The following is an 18,110-nucleotide window of genomic DNA, read 5'->3' on the forward strand; positions in this document are numbered from 1 at the left end:
CGTGTAACGCACGACAACTACCCAGATGATGGAAGCTACACTTATTGCATTTCGGTAGGTTTCCGGCATACTGCCTGGCTGGTGTAGGGATAATTGGGATACCAGAAGGGATGGTAGTAGAAGGTACAAATGTTGTGGCTGCGAAAGTTACCACAGGTTGTTGTCTTTTGCTCGCCTCTTGGGGTGATTTGCCTTTAGCCTTAGCCCAGAACTTTCGTTTGTTATTCTTGGGCTTGAGATTCGGGGTGTCATGGTAGTTTGTTACTCAGTGAGGTACTTGATTGTTACTTGGATTGTAATTATTGTTAACAATCCCGCTAACATTCGCGTTGTTAGCGTTAAGGTGAGTCAGAAGAGCTGTCAAGGTAGCCGAGACTGTAGCTTGAAAGGTAGTTGCATCAATCTGAAGAGTTGGTGTTTGGTTGATGGGTTGATCGTTTTTCTTCGGCGACATGATTCTGTTACATGGAAACAAAATGAATTAGTTAGCGAGTATGGTTGAACCTAAATGTAGTTTGATCATTCATGTAAAGAATAGAAGTGTGTTCTCGTGGGTTCGACCTACATCCCTATGATGCAGTCCTAGTAAAGAGTAGAAGTAAGTTCGTACAATGGTCTCAAGACGTTCGTCATTCAAGTCGAGGTATTATTGGTTGGTGGATATTATGATCCAACCTTTGAAAGAGACTTGAAATTGATTCCGGAGTTAAATTACTATAGTCCAAAGACTTGACTAAAGCAAGTTTTAGATAGACTCTAATGAAAGTATGATGAAAGTATTTGAGCAACGAATGACACAGAAGTTAGCTGACTGTTAATATCATTGATATTCATGATGTAATAAGTTTGGGAAAATTTGACCTTGTAGAAGGTCTTACATCATATCCGGAGTAGAAAGGTTTTTGGCCGCATAAAGGCCTAACTAAAAGTACTTACAGTACAAGATAGTTTCATAGAAAAATGCCACACAGGACATATATAGGAAAAGGATCCCTTAAAACAAAGAAGGAAAGTAAAGCATCTCCTACTGGTGACGGTCATCCCTCTGGTGAACTCTCAGTTCAGCCAGTTGACGTTCCATGTCAAGCAGGTATCCTTCGTACAACCTCTGACATACTTGGAGCTCTATGACTTTGGCTCGGGTTTCAGCTAGTGCTTGCAGCAAGGTCTCATGGTTTCTCTTAGATCTCTCACTTGTGTGATCAAGGCGATTGGTGTGAATGGTATGCATTCTTGCATTGACATTAACCTCTTCGATACGTTGGAGAGCCGTCCTGCCCTGAATTTTGTTTCGGGCATCTCTACGGATCAAGATTGGTAGAACTCTGTCTGCTAAGCTCCTTTCGTTTAAGTTGTAGAAGCTTCGGTCTCCATTAAACGGCATAGGTTGACCTTGCTCTTCACTACATGTTTCTAAGCATTCTACCCAAGGAGGTGTCAAGACATGAAAAGTTGGATGAGGGTTAGGATTTGGAATGGGGGCTACCGAGGTAGGTTATCAACCTCGGGTTCAGAGTTATTATCATCCGAAAGGTCTTCATCATGGTGATCATTCAAAGGGTTTGGATGATCATTCTCGGGTTCTTCGCCAAACCATCCAACATTGCCTTCATTCGGAAGGTACGGGTTGTTGTGGGGATGAAGTCCAGCCATGTTATCTACGTGAGAATTAGGGTAAGGAAATAATTATTAGATGAAATATCTAGATAATTTTTAGATAATCTTCATTAGTTACATCACTATTTTTAAAGTGCATACCAGTTATATGTAAGCAAAATAGGATAGGCCTTCGAATAAGTGACCTTAACTCCAAATTCACAAGGAATAGGGGTAAAGCAAAAATTTCACAGATTCTAAGTCTATAACATCCTAATTACATATAACCTTAGTGTATCCACTTAGCAACTATCAAATTAGTTATGAAGATCCTTTTTAGTTCTCAAGTAAGTAATTATAGTAACACAAAATACTCCTATTGTATTTTAGACTTAGGTTCTGTTATAATGTCCTCATTGTGGTAGTGTTGGTATGTTTTTAGACTTGTTGCCACATCATAACCATTCTTGGGCATGTGCTAATCATTCCTCGGACCAGTATAGTTGATCAGGCAATGCCACTCCCAAGACTGGCCATACATCCCCGATCTCACCTGTGATATTCAACAATCGTAATACTTTTGTTCTTGTCATTGTGACACAGATTTTAGTATGAATGCAGGAACGCATACTTAGTTAAATATTTTATTATTTAAAAGTATAAACTCTTGTTCAGAGTATTTTTAATGCCATTATATTTATAGTTAGTATATCTTTTATGGGTTGATATACTCAATTCACTATAAACAATGCTCTAATACCAATCTCACACCCCAAAACCGAGAACGGCGGAAACGTTCTGGGGCGGAGGACGTCATGTAATGTATCACAACAATGTAAACTAGTAAACAAGCAACAACATCATCCATTGCATTAATAGTATAATTTTATATACATGTGTGTTCTTTCATATCATAAACAACATAATGAATGTTCAAAATAAAATACGAGTCTTGACTGCTCCGTCTTCACAAAATCTGGTCATTATACCTGTCCATTTGTGACCTAAGAATACAAGTTATTTTGAAAGCGAGTATCAGCAATAAAGATGGTGAATTCATAAGTATTTATGTGTCTTTGATTTGTAAAAACTGTAAAGGAAAGACTTGTAAATGTTTAAAAACCCTAGAAAATTCCATATTTCCTACTAGTATAAAAGTAGTCTTCTACCAAGACTCGAATGTTTTAAAAGTAGTCTTCTACCAAGACCCGACTGTTTTGTAAGTAGTCTTCTACCAAGACCCGACTGTTTTGTAAGTTAGCATCACTGTAAATGTGATGGTTTTTCCCCTGTTTAACTATTATTATAAAAGTTATAGTCTACCTCGACGTTTATGTGTATGAGTCACAATATAAAGGTAATAAGGAAAATAGTTTATCTATATCAAATATACCTAACCTCGTCGTTCATGTGAATGTGTCACAAAGTAAAGGAAGGAAAATAATATAATAACTAAAGATGTACCCTTTTGCACTAGGATATACACGGCGTGGAAACTTGCCGAAAAGGTACAACCATAGACACCCGTCGATGATCATTTTCCCTACTGTAGCTAACAGCCTAGGGGTGGAATGGTAAGTCCTGTAACGTTTGTAACAGATTCTATGTAATAGTATCTGTAACACCCAAAGTTTCAAAGGCCAAGAAGGGAAAGAAAAGCCCTAATTTAAGGGCCGACTCGGTGAGTCCAAGGAGGGACTCGGCGAGTCCGAGCGGGATCCGGGTCGAGGTGTAAGCGACCGACTCGGCGAGTCGGTCAAGGTGACTCGGCGAGTCTGGTCTGTGCGTGGAAAACCCTAAATTCGGGACTTGGGGCCTATATAAATGTCTTAATCTTCTTCCTAGGGTTCCTTACTACCTCTTTAGCCCTGGATATCAAACCCTAGCCGTCATATCTCCTAGTTGAGCCTTGGAAGGTGCATTAAAGCTTGGAAAAGGAAGAAGGAACTTGGAGGAGCAAGAAGGAGCTATAGATCTGGGATTGTGAGTTCATTTTGAGCACTTGGAGGTAATAAACTAGTTCCTGGACCCTTTTTGCACCTAGATCTATGTGTGGTTGTTGGGGCTCTTTTGCCATAATGTTATTATTTTGGGTTAGAAGCCGGATCTGGAGTTGCTACTTCAGATTCAAGTGTTTTAGGGCCTGGAGAAGCATAAAGTATCAGCCATTGAGTCGATTTTGAAGTCCCTTGGCCTTACACCCTAGTTAATGGCGTATCTTGCCTAGATCTCCTTCTCTACACGTAAAGTTTGCAACTTTACGTGTGGAATAGGCTTGGGAAGGGTGGATCTATAGTTTGGAGTCCATGCATGACTCAAAAATCCTCTGCATGTAAGGAGATCTGAAGGGACTCGACGAGTCCTTTGAGTGGACTCGGCGAGTAGCATGAAGTTTTGGAGAAACTCGACGAGTGGGATGAACAACTCGTCGAGTCGTATGAAGATTGCCTTGGACTCGGTGAGTCTGTTCTTGGACTCAGCGAGTCAGGTCGCGAAACCCCAAACCCTTCGAGTTGTGACTCGAATCAGTGAGTCGGGTGGAGACTCAGTGAGTTGAACAGGTCTGGACTCAGAAATCGGTAGACTCGGCGAGTCATGGACTGACTCGGCGATTCGAGTCGCGAATGAAAGGAATCTAATCATTTTGAACTCGGCGAGTCAGTAGGGTGACTCGGCGAGTAGGGTTGACCTGGAAGGTTGACTTTGACCAGGACTTTGACTTTGGACCAGGGTGGACTTGATTGTCTTTCGGGGGTCAGTTAGACTCAGTGTTGCATTGATATTGGTAGTTCGGGGAGCAAGGGGAGCAGGAGTTCCGTGAGTTGTCGGGAAGCAGCTAGTGAGATCATCAGCAAGTTCAGCCAGTTCAGGTGAGTTTCCCTTTTGTGTGAATGGGTCTAAGGCCACAATGCCGGCCCATGTAGTTATGAGTAGAAGACCTGGGGATTAGCCCTAGGCATAGTATGCTAGCATTGTTTGCAGTACGAGGTCCAGTAATAGCGGGCGGGCGCCCAAGGAATTGTTTACATATGATAGTTTATACTTGTTGTCTGTGTGATACATGTATGTACCTGGTAGGGAGGTGAGTGTGGGCAAGGTCCCGTATCTCACCAATAGCAGAGTGTGGATGGGGTTCCATATCTCACTAGTAGCAGATTAGGAGCGAGGCCCGAATTAGAACAGGAGTGAGAGTGGGCTAGGCCCGTACCTCACCACCATTAGGAGCATGGATGGGGTTCCATGACTCCTCAGTAGCAGGATATGGGCGAGGCCCAGGAAAGGCGAGGCCTTAGGACAGAACCAGTTGCATGTGTTAGTTATATGTTATGAAATGTTTATGTGTTATTATTTGTTGACGGGCGAGGCCCTGTGACAGGCGAGGCCTAAGTAAAACAGATCTGTATCCGAGCGGGGCTCGAAGCCAGGCGGGGCCTGGAGCGGCGGGGCCGTTGTAGCGGGCGAGCCCGAGATAGGGGGCGTGGCCCAGTATGTGCAGTATGTGGTTATGCATTGTATGTGGTAGGGTGGGGAACTCACTAAGCTTCGTGCTTACGGTTTTCAGTTTTGGTTTCAGGTACTTCCGGTAGCGGAGGAAAGAGCTCGGGGTGATCGCATGGCACACACCATAGATTAGACAGCCTGGGAATGTTTACTCTGATAACGAACATATGTTTTGAAAACTTATACTCATATTATGTTTTGGAATGATGATGTTACTTTAAGTAATGATTTATTAAAGAAATTTTTGGTCTTAAATTTTGGGTCGTTACAGTATCGATTAAACGTATTAATGTAAACATGTTCATGTAAGCGTATCTATGTAAACGTATTCTTGTAAGCGTATTCATGTAAGCGTATCTATTCATATGTAATGTATTAGTATAGAATCATGAATGAAGTGACTCTTATGTGATTTCTTGTACTTGGAATGGTAAGTAATATCTCCTAACTATACCTATTATAGTTACTAGTAATGTACGTGTATAACCGAAAGTATGCCTTTGCTACCTAAAGGTACTGAACTGACTGGTGGAACTTTTATGTCTATATATGTATACATGATATATAACTAAGCATGCATTTGACAATACAAAATCATAAAAGAAGTTTTGTAAAACCTTTGAAAAGTTTAATACTAAGAAACGATGACTTGATGTCAGTTTATAAAACGATTTGAAAGTCTTTTGTTTGATAAGACAGTTTAAGTATAAGGAAAACCTTTGTTTGAAACACATTTGTAACAGAGTTTGAAAGGAAACATACGGTACGTAAAGCAGTTTGATAAAGAGTTTTTAACATGTAAAAACGTTTATGAAAGTCATTTGAAGAAATTTGTTTGGTAAAACAGTTAACGTATAGTAAATCTAGTTGCACGCTAGTTATTAATCACATGTGATTGATATAACAACTAGCATGATTCAACTTGTATCCCCCCTCCCCCATAAAGCATTTATAAACATTTAGAAACATTTAAAAGGTTAATTAAGGGGTATGAACTCACCTGTAGTGAGTGGTTTGGATGAACGGACTGTATAGGATGCTAAGTGTCAAGTGAAGACTTGTACACACTCAAAGATCCTAGTTAACATATAATAACACATATATGTATCCAATTAGCCTTTTAAACAACTAATTAACAAAGTTAAGACATCCTAGGACATGTAAAACACCTTTTATAAGTGCTATAAGTCATCAGTATTGCATCTAAGTGTTGTAGGACATTGTTATTGAGTTTAGGGTTCAAGGAAAACCCCTTATTGGAGTTTACGGTTTTATGACCATCACTCATTGAGTTTACGGTCATAAACTCATGGGTTTACAGCCTTAATCTCATGCCCCTTTGACCATGTGTTGTTTTGAAGCTCTACAAGTCCTTAGAAGCATTTCTACTTGAAGTATAAGCCTATGGAAGGGATTAGGGCACCATTTCACTCCTAAATGGAGTTTACAGTCCTTAGACCATTTTCCTTTGGGTTTACAACTGTAAACCCATATGGTTTTATGGTCTTTTGATGTTTTCAAGCCCTTAACTCATCAAGGAAGGGATCTAAGAAAGTTTCCAAGGCTTAGGAGGGACTAGGGCACACTTTGGCACCCTAATTAGGGTTTACGGTCCAAGGACATCTTGGACTATAAAACACCTTGATCTTGGTGTTTCTTAGGTGATTTCTTGATATATGGAAGTGTAACACACCTTAAGATACTCTAGGATATAATTACTTACAAGATAGAGGCTTGAAAAGGTGCTAAAAGTCCAAGAACACTAGTGTGTGTTCTTGGTGAAACTTGAAGATCTAACCTTTTGGAATGATTTCATGGGTGGAAGTGTGTTAGATCACTAGATTAAGTAATATATCAACTTATTAGGACTAGAAACGCTTACAAGTTGAAGATCTTGAAGAATGGTTGGATGATACCTGAGAGAGTATTGAGATTTGGATCTTGGTCTTGTGAAAAATGGCAAATAATGACTAAGTGTCATATATATACCCCCACATTAGGGTTTACGGCCGTAAACACCTTTGTTTGGACATAAACTCCAAACTCTTGGAGTTTTGTAATAATATTTTTGCACAATAAACCCTAGGGCATCCTCTCTCCTGATATCTCCCGAAGTACTAACTTTTAAATACTAAAACTTAATCCAAAAAGTTTGAAAGTTAGCAGAAACTGTTTTGAATTCTATAGCATTGAATGATTGTACAGAATAGAAATTTTGGGTTGTCACATCACGACATGGGAGGAGGCTCTCACGATGTGAGGTCAGCTATTGTGACTTTTCATGTCTAAGTTGACTGAGTTGACTTGGGAAGAGTTGGAATCGGACCGAGTGAGATCTCATGACATGAACAAGGACTAGTCACGGTGTGAGGCTGGATAAGTCGACATTGGGCTGTTGACTTTGACTTTAATCCTTGACTGTTGGTCAAAAATCTATTTTTTGAAGGTATACTTTGGGTTTACCTTTTATGGATTGATAGCAGGTGTTAAACACCCATCTTTTGGCAGGAGAGTAGTTAAATGTGGTCGGAACGATTTTGATCTGAGTGTTAGTCAGATTCGTGATTCGGGTAAGTCTCCTCACTATACCCATGGGTTGAAGGCACCAATGTTTGCCCATTAACTTATGTTATATAGGAAGACTAGGGGTGGCCCTTGGCATTTGTATGAAAGACCCGGAGGTGGCTCCCGACACATTGTATCCAAGACTACGGATCGGACCCTGACAATTATATGTAGTATGCTAGTTGTCTTTGTGTACTTGCATGGAAGACCAGGAGGTGGCTCTTTGCACATGTCTGTAAGATCTAGGGTTTTGGCCCCCGACCTGACAAGGAAAGACCATGATACAGTTTGTAGCATAATGGCAAGATTATGGTTGGCACATAACAATCCCTATTGTATGTATTGTATGTGGTATCGTGGGGAATTCATTAAGCTTTATGCTTACGACTTCATATTTATGGTTTCAGGTACTTCCGGTTTGAAAGAAAAGGGCCCGACGTGACTGCACAGCATCCCCCAAAGTTTTTTGCATTGGAAAATTATGATCTGTACTCTGATGTTTAAATAGTATACTCACTTTAATTAGTTTTGGAACAACTCTTTTGTATGGTTTATTGCTTTAAAAATGAAAACTTTATTATGAATTTTTTGGACGTTACAGAGGGGGTTATGAAGATTTTGGATGAGCGTTTGGGCAAGTTCGCACTGAGATTATGGCTCTTGTGGAAGCTCTCACTATTTCCTTTCACGACTTCCGTGCTTGTGGAGTTCCTAAGTTCTCTGGGGAGAAGGACCCCATTAGTAGTAGGAGGTGGTTATTAGATATGGTGACGCTTTTCCGACGATCTTTTGCCTCGAAGGGTTAGACTCAGCAGAAGCCGCATTCGACTTTGTTTTCTCTTCTTTCTTTCCTTGCCACCATTCGGGATACCGAATTAGCTTGAAGCATTCTTCTTTCTTATGTCCATTTCTTCCACATAAACACAGTGATCATTCTCTTTGATTTCTTTAATGCTTCTTGGGAAGTTCCTTTGCTTTGAAGAATTAAAGTTTTCGTCCCTTTTCCGGATGGCCTTGAATGCAACTGATTCGGGTGGTGTACTTTTGTCTATTGAAATTTCTCTCTGTCTTTCATCTTCAGCGACGAGGTGGTAGGCGGTTCTCAATGAAGGAGTAGGTTTGGTTGCTAAGATCTGGGTTTTTATAACAGTGAAATTTGGATCCAAACCCATGAGAAACTGGTAGAGGCGTTCATTTTCTTGATATTCTTGCATCATCTTCCCAATATCACATGAACACTTGTTTCAAGGACAGTGAGTAAGTGGCTGGATTGATAAGGTTTCGTCCCATAACGATCTCAAATTAGTGTAATACGTTGAAGCTGAAGTGCCATCTTGTCTGGTGGTTGTAAATTTTTGTTTTAATTCGTAATCACTAGGGGTGCTTTCTTTGCCAAATCTCTCAAGGAGGTTCTGCCATATTTCTGATGTTGTGTTTGCATACCTAACACTCTCACATATGTTCTTCTCCATTACAGCAGTAAGCCATCCCTTGATCATTGTGTCACACCCCATCCACATCATATAGTCGTCGACCCCCTTCTCCGGTTTCACGATCGTGCTATCAACGAACTCAAATTTATTTTTGGCAAAAAGGAAATTATCCATCTCCTGCGACTAGTTAGCATAGTTATTGTCCGTGAGTACTTCATTAATGTGTAATTGTTTAAGAAAATAAGATGGATGAATGTAGTACGGGGAATTGTGATTGATAGTGGTGGAGCTTTTTCCCGTTTTTCCTGTGTCTGATCTGTCATCTTCATAGATCTGTGTTAGGGTTCTTCAACCTGCTCTAATACCATCTAAAGAACCGATGGCATGAAAAGAATAATTTTATACCATCTAAAGAACCGTAGCCAATATAGGGCAAGAGTGGACCTTGGCCCACCCATACAAAATTAAGGTTACATATATATAGTATTTACAATATATATTTTGTTAAATAAAAGGAATTAGGGTTGTGATATGACTTATTCCATTCAAAACTTGAAATTAGTAGAAGAGAATATATCGTTGTCTATTCGATTGGACTCCAATTTGGATTATTTTAACGATGTAAGACAACATCGTGTGCAATTTAAAATAAACAATTTAGTTGAGAATGCATATATAGTTACATTTTATTATCGTTTGAAGAATTTTGCTACTCGTTCGTATTTTGTATATTATTTGCCCTACCCTAAAACAAAATTCTGGCTACGCCACTGTGAACATGTGGTTCGGAAGACACTAACTCCCCTTTAACTTGTGAACTGACTTCAAAATTGGTATGCTCCCCCTCAATTTGAGCTTATCTCTAAAAAATTACACCCCTCCCCTTAAGAATATACCCACTTGCTTCTAAAAGAATATCAAAAGTAATTTGTGACTCTTCCGTATGCTTTGTGGATTCATCAACATTGTTTTCCAGAGATGGCTTTGAAGTTATGGCTGTTACAAGTTTACTAAAGATATGTTTGAAATGTACGAATGTTAGATTCCAGACTTCATATCCCGCCAATCATCACCAATACTGGAATAAACTTTACTGCTCGGGAATGTTGCATTAGAGTTAGTAGTCATTTTGCAGATATTAAAAAATAGTTATTGTTATTAAAATATACGTTTGTATTGATTAGTTTACCCAATTTTTCCGATTCTTTTTACCATATACATTTATATTGTTTAGTTAATTTAAAGCGTGTTTAATACGAGCTTCCAGCGTTTGACAAAACGTTCAGTTTTAAACAAAAAATTTGTTTGGTACTCCCAGCTTTTAGCGTTTAGTTTAAACAAAACTTTTCAAGTCTAAAAACTACCTCATGTAACGTTAACAAAACGTTTAAAGTCTAAAAGCTACCTCATGTAGCGTTAACAAAAAGTTTCAAGTCTAAAAGCTACCTCATGTAGCATTAACAAAACGTTTCAAGTCTAAAAACTACCTCATGTAGCGTTTAACAAAACGTTACCAGCTATCCACTACTAGTTAGTTTTCCGAAAAACTTTATTAGTTTTTCCAATTTTTTTACCATATATATTTATATTGTTTAGTTTACTTAACGCGTGTTTGACGCAGAATGTTTGAAAGCTTCTAGCTTTAATGTTTGACAAAATGCTCAGTTTTAAACAAAAGATGTGTTTGGTAATACAAGATTTTAAAAGCTACCACGCAACAAAACACTATCGGTTAGTTTGCTCTATAACTCTTTTAGGAGTCGTTTGGTTTGCTGGAATCTGTTGGAATCGGAAGGAATTAGAATTTAATTCCATCATTTTCCTATGTTTGGTTCAAGTTTTGAGAAGGAATTGGATTCCTAAATGTATCCAATTTTCCTTCCATTGAGGGAAAATAAATTACATCTAAAAGATGAAGAAATTCAAATTCCTTCAAGTTGGAGTGTTGAATATTACCATATTACGTTTTTCATTTTTAACATTAAATATGAAAAACCTCTGTCACTACTCGCGACCACCTCCACCGCAATCTTTGCCACCACTACCCACCACCTCTACTATAACCCACCACCACCACCTCCGCTACCCACCCACCACCACCACCACCACCAATAACCATCATCACTAATGTCGTCGCCACTGTTACCACCTTCGCCACCACTGCTTCTGTTACCACCATCACCATCGTTGACACCACTACTACCACCACGGTCACCACCACCACCACTACCTATAACCTCCATTACTACCTACACCACAACCCTACCACTACCGTAGTTACTATTAACTCTATTATCACCACCATCACCTCTATTGCCATCACCAACACCACCGTCACCGCCACCTACACCCACCACCACCACTACCACCGCCACTAACACCCACCGCCACAACCACCACTCTATTTACCATTAACACTAGTAATGTAACTACTACCACCACCTCTACCTTCGTCACCACCACCCACTACTGCCATCACAACCACCATCGCTTTTGCCACCATTGTCACTGCCACCACCACCATTTACTATTTTTTATAATTTATATAATATATTTTTACATATAATTATAAAAAAGTAAAAGTTAGCAAAAACCAAGAATAGTAGTTCTGTCATTTTACACTATTCTAATTCCATTTTCCGCCAACCAAAAAGATATATAATTGAATTCAAATTCCATTTACTGCTAACCAAACAGAATATTGAAATAGATTCAAATTCAAGACAGATTCCAATTCCTCAATAAATTTCAATTCCTTAAAAAAAAACATTCTATGAACCAAACTCCGCTTTAGTTTTTTCAATTTCTTTTTACCTGTTTTTATAGAAATTAACCTTTTAAAATGTTTGTTATATATTTTTGAGTTGTGTATCTCGTTTTTGTCTCATGCCGAGTTAAACAGGGCAACAGGCTCCATAAAACCCACAAAATTTCTTCATCGATTGCCTCTGTTCTTGCCTTCTTCCTGCACTCGATGGAGTTGAGTGTGCCCCACACTTGTTTTGTAAACCGCAATCCATCATCTTCCTCTTCTCCGCTCCTCAAATCTAGGTTACTTCTTGCCCCCACATCTAACCAAATCAAGAATCCACTCATTTCCATCACTCAACGAAATAGGTTCAACTCAATGGAGTCGCAGAGAGCAACAATATGCAGCGCCTCTTCTCTCGTCAAGGACCATGGCTCTGCGACAACCACTGATTCTCCTGTGGATACTGGTAACCCTAATTTCCGGTCGTTTATGTCATATTGATGGTTTAATCAATCGCATTCGTAGTTATTTCTATGATTTTGTTTTTGCATGTTCAATTAAAGATCGAATTGGGTCGGTAAAAAGGGTTACGAATGAAACGAATGTGGCGGTGAAATTAAACTTGGATGGTGTTGGTTCACCTGATAGCAGCACTGGAATTCCCTTTCTTGATCACATGTTAGATGTCAGTATATTTAATCTTTACGAACTTTTGAGCTTTTAGATTCTGTTTGTTTATGTTACTCTCCAAAACTTCTCCTCATTTTCACTTTTCAATTCAAGTTGACCTAAACTTCCACTTGATGAGTTGAATATTGTTTTCAATGTAGTTCTGAAACTTGTAGAAATTATAGAAATATGAGAGTTTCACTTATACGATGAGCTTTATTTCATTGTTAGCAAAATCCATTCCAGCTTTATCATTAAACATTCAAAGTGGTATTAGGATGAGTTTTTCTTAATGGAAAGTAACATAACATAATAACTTTTATGATTACTATGTATTTGATCTATTCATTTCATGCTCATTATTTGTGATCTTTCATATCAGCAACTTGCTTCCCATGGATTATTTGATGTGCATGTGAAAGCTGTTGGTGATACTCACATTGATGATCATCATACTAATGAAGATGTTGCCCTTGCCATTGGAACGGTGATCTTACAATGATATATGCTTTTATCTTTTATTATTATATTAAATGCAAGAAACAAATAAATGAAAGTATGTTGTTGTTTCTTGCATTTAGCCCTTTAATATTTACAAATGTTGACATTATATTTTCTTTGCTTTTCAACAGGCTTTGCTTAATGCACTTGGTGATAGGAAAGGAATTAACAGATTTGGTGACTTCACAGCTCCACTTGATGAGGCACTTGTACATGTTTCTCTGGTAAATAATAAATAGAGTAAATTACACGAATGGTCCACATGGTTTAGGGTAATTTGCATGTTTGGTCCCTAACTTATTTTTTTAACTCGGAAGGTCCCTATTGTTTGTTTTTGTTACATGCTTGGTCCCTGTCTTACCTAAAAAGACTATTTTGCCCCTGATTTTCTAATTTATTTAAATAAACACACTCTCAACCCTACTCTCCTCTCCTTACCCTACCTATCCCATCATTTTTCCATATTCAAATAATAGTCTTTTTAGGTAAGACAGGGACCAAGTGCGTAACAAAAACAAATAGAAGGGACCAAATGCGTAACAAAAACAAACAGTAGGGACCTTCCGAGTTAAAAAAGTAAATTAGGGACCAGACGTGCAAATTACCACAAACCATAGGGACCATTCGTGTAATTTACCTAATAAATATCATTTGCATCAATATCATCACAATAATAATAATTAATAAACAATAACATAACTATAATTGTATCAGTGTAAGACACTATTTCTTTTTCTTTTTCTCATTAAGTGCCTTATAAATAAATGATGTCTGAAGAAAATCACAGACATAGAAGGAAAAAACAAACGAGGGCAAATTTGTAAATAGTTGGGAAAGCCTCTTTTCCATGACTTTCTCTATTAAATTGTTTTTATATGTATTGTTTGGATTTTGGAAACAGTGTTTATAGTAATAATATTTGTAGGATTTATCTGGAAGACCACATTTAAGTTATGACTTACAGATTCCTACTGAGAGAGTTGGAACATATGACACACAGGTACTCATTTATCTTCAATACTCTACATTATATTTATTTTTATTTTTATTTTTATTTTTATTTGTTTGTAATCATATCACTATATTCTATCAATGTAATGACAATTATGTTAACCACAGCTTGTGGAGCATTTTTTCCAGTCTTTGGTCAATACATCTGGAATGACACTTCACATCCGCCAGGTAATCTCAGTAAATTTAAATATCATATTATACTATTATACGATTATGTTTGTAGATAAAATATAAATTGCTTATTTCTTGTATTTAAACCTTTTCTTTTTAACATATGAAGCTTGCTGGAAAAAATTCTCACCATATCATTGAGGCAACATTCAAAGCATTTGCAAGGGCTCTTAGACAAGCAACCGAATACGACCCAAGACGCCGTGGGACTGTGCCCAGGTTTTTTAAATTCACTACCATTTATAAAATTTGAAAAAGGAAGAATTTTTAAAGTACAATTTGCTTAATAAGAAAAACATTGAAAATACTTATGCAGCTCAAAAGGGGTGTTGTCTCGTTCCTGAAGAGCTTTGAAAGGAAACAGTAACACACAATTGTGGATGTTATGCTATTATATCAATCAGGTAATGGAAATAGAGTACTTTGTTATTGCGACTGATTAATCAGAATAAAGAAATTTCAGTTATGTAAGTTTTGTATTCTGTGTGTTATGTAGATAGATGAAGGTATCAATGTTGGAGGCAACAGGGAGGTATAATTTAGAAGAGAGACTCAAAGATCTTGTATTCTGCATGAGTTTTGAGTTTATGGACTCGTATTTCTTCCATGAAATTTCCAATAATTCTCATTTCGTATGGGACTTTCATTTTGCAATGTTTTGCGACTAAAGAGTTATTTGGAACTTGAGTGCCTTTGCAAAACAATGATGACAACGTTATCTCTCACAACCACACCCTTCTTTACCAAACCTAACAGCATACATATCATCTTATTGCCTAATAGAAGCTATCTAGGATTAATCTCATAAATGGGTAATCAACCATTTGTTACGAAAAGCGATTGTCCTGAAGATGTCTTAAAGCTGATAACAAACTATTATTTTTTAAATACCGATAAATTAAATTGTTTTGTAAACTCAGAGTTCTAGTTACTTGACTTTGCATAACATTTTTTCAACAAAGGTGCATAGAAGCCGGAGAAGAGGTGAGTAAACAAATAAGATGAAGTCACTAAAGCTCTTGTTTGACATGAACACATGATTCTCTTAAACAGATATACATATATAATAATTATTTTTATAATATTATAATAGTATAGGATGAATTTTAAACTTGTAAAATTCTAGGGTTTGGAATTTAATTATTTGAAAATTAAACTTTTAATTCAAAATTTTAAATCCCAAAACTTGAGAGCAAGTTTTGAAACATTTCAAAACTATCTAGATCAAAATTCAAATAAATAATTAAACAATTAGTTTTTGGTGATTATCTAATTTTGATCTAGTTCAATTTCATACAAGATAATTGACCAAACAATTCAAATAATTAGCATTTATCATATAAGGAAATAATTATTCAATTAATTTGACATTATCTTTTATTTTGGTAAGAATGATCATACAATATCAATAAAATTCGTATTTTATCAATCAAAAACGATTTGGTAATTATCCCACAACAAAATAGGTATAAAATCCCGAAATTCCTTCTGTCTGACTATCCGACTCGTTGAGTTCATCCAACTCGACAAGTCCTCTTTGGGACCCGGCGAGTCTGTCAGACAGAAAGCCAAAAAAAATCGAATTCAAGCAATGAACATTCATACAATGCATCAAATACAATAGAAACCAAGCAAATCTTTGATACCATTGATGAGTTTAGAGCAAAAGGACAATCTTATGTTTTCATGCAAAACCCTAAAGCTTGGATCTAGGTTTCTTTATAGAACATGTAATTCATCCCAGACTTGAATACCCTAATCTAGCATACATTGAAATCGAAATCTATACAAAACAAGTTTAGATGATACATTTCAATTGTTGCAAGAATCCTTTGATCTTCAAGAAGCTTAGTGTCACAAGTGTAACACCTATAATGACTCACAAACACCACAAGCAAGAGGATGATCTAGAAGAGAGAAGGAGAGATGGTAGATTTCGGCTATAATAACCTTCGGGTTTCTTGTTGTAGCTGAAACTGAAGCCCTGGGGTCATTTAAATAGCTGAACAACTAGGGTTTCAGTCAAAACCCTAATTTGATGACTTAGGCCCTAAGCAGCTTGAGAACCTTCTAGAATAAGGCCTCCTTGGCCGAAATTAGAGTGAGCTTCCACTCCTAATTTCATCCACCTTATATCCAGGAAGATCCACAACCCAAAACCAACTATCACACAATTGACAGTTCCAGTCCCCTTTATTTAATTAATTTCTTTTAGCCACAAAATTAATTCTTGACTAATATTAATTAAACTATATGATTTCTCCTTTAATATATATATATATATATATATATATATATATATATATATATATATATATATATATATATATATATATATATATATATATAATCATCCTGTCAAGTTGCATTGGTGAATGCAACCCAAAAGGACCATGCACAACCGGGTCAAGTACATACCAAATATACTTATGGGCTTAGATACTAATCCAACAATAACTTCAGATCTTGACCCTAGGAGGGTTCTCATGGCATAAAGGTGCCAACTTTACTGCCATAAGAGCCCGATGTATCTTGAAGACTCCATTTTAGGGCCTTTTGAGCTAAATGGCCCATGCATGAACGTAAAGTTTGTAACTTTACGTATAATATGGACCCTAGGAGGTCAGATCTATGGTTTGGATGCATTAAGACCGATTAAAATAGATTGTATAGTTTGGGGCAAAGAGGGACTCGGCGAGTCGGGTAGTATTTCCCATCAAATCCTGTTGTTGATGGACCAGATGCTAAGATAACAGAACACTCAGTTTTCTAGGCTCATTAGGGACCTGGAAATCATGGAACTCGGCAAGTGTATGAGCGGACTCGACGAGTTCAAGGCAATGTCCCAACCACATGAAGACGGACTCGACGAGGTCAAGGGGAACTCGGCGAGTCATAGACTGAAATCCTTCATACATATGAAAATGAACTCGATGAGTCGGTTGAAGAAGGTCGGATGTGTTGTTGAAGGAGAACTCGTCGAGCTCTTGCTAGACTCAACGAGTAGGGACGAAGTTGTAGCTTTTCGTGGATGAGGGGACTCGACGAGTTGGAGAACCAACTCGGAGAGTCTAGTTAACCCGATGTTGACTTTGACCAAAGTTGTCTTTGACCAGGGTCTTGACCTTGACTTTGACTTGGAGTTGAGTTGACCCTCGTAAGGGTTATGAGTATGAAATGGTAATGTAGAAAGGATGTTGTATAGGGATTGAGGAGTCGATAAGAGTCAATTTTCACACCAAGGACAGTGCAGACACTACACGACATTGAGGTGAGTTACCTCCCAGTAAAAGTGGGTCTAAGGCACTAAGGCCGACCCACTAGTAGTTGATTATAGTTGAGATAATTGTCTTTGTGATAATTGTCTGGTTTGCTATTACCTGACGTGTTCTATGTGCTAGTATGATATGTTATATGTGATAATGGTAGTAGGAGGGGAATAGTTCCCCGATTCGGTCGTAAGGACCGAAGGGTAGGTCGAACACCCAGATATGTCTGACAGCATGATTATGATATGTTATTATGTGATAGTTGTAGGGGTGAAATAGTCCACGTGATCGGGTGAGATAGACCGGAGGGTAGGCAGGCACCCCAGAATGGCCTGACACGGGTAGCTCAGCACCCCAGAATGGCTTGACATGTGGCACACCCCCAAACCTGGACGACGGAAACGTCCGGGGGCGGATGACTTTGTGTACAGTATCATAACAATTAAATATAAATGAAGCATAGCAAACAAACATCATACATTAGAAATACACACTTACATAGTTTACATATTGAATCTTGTTCATCAGTTACACAAAAGTAAGAAAGTAAAATTTCTTGAAGTCGCACCACTTGATCTTATAGTCGAACTTATTACTTGCTACTGAATTCCTGAGAATACAAGTCGTTTTGAAAAGCAT

General features: G+C 37.8%; 1 protein-coding gene across 1 annotated transcript; it reads left to right on the forward strand.

Annotated features, from left to right (window-relative positions):
* The first annotated feature begins 11,973 nt into the window (after nucleotides 1–11,973).
* On the forward strand, nucleotides 11,974–14,889 carry LOC145031044 (uncharacterized). The gene is made up of 9 exons (XM_078979497.1): nucleotides 11,974–12,313; nucleotides 12,411–12,532; nucleotides 12,899–13,003; nucleotides 13,149–13,241; nucleotides 13,943–14,017; nucleotides 14,137–14,199; nucleotides 14,312–14,421; nucleotides 14,519–14,606; nucleotides 14,699–14,889. Exons 1-8 carry the CDS (start codon nucleotides 12,070–12,072, stop codon nucleotides 14,544–14,546), a joined length of 840 nt encoding a protein of 279 aa, XP_078835623.1. The 5' UTR covers nucleotides 11,974–12,069; the 3' UTR covers nucleotides 14,547–14,606; nucleotides 14,699–14,889.
* Nucleotides 14,890–18,110: the final 3,221 nt, after the last annotated feature.

The sequence above is a fragment of the Lactuca saligna genome, chromosome 2 (genome assembly GCF_052625555.1).
Source record: "Lactuca saligna cultivar CGN05327 chromosome 2, ASM5262555v1, whole genome shotgun sequence".
Lineage (NCBI taxonomy): Eukaryota > Viridiplantae > Streptophyta > Magnoliopsida > Asterales > Asteraceae > Lactuca > Lactuca saligna.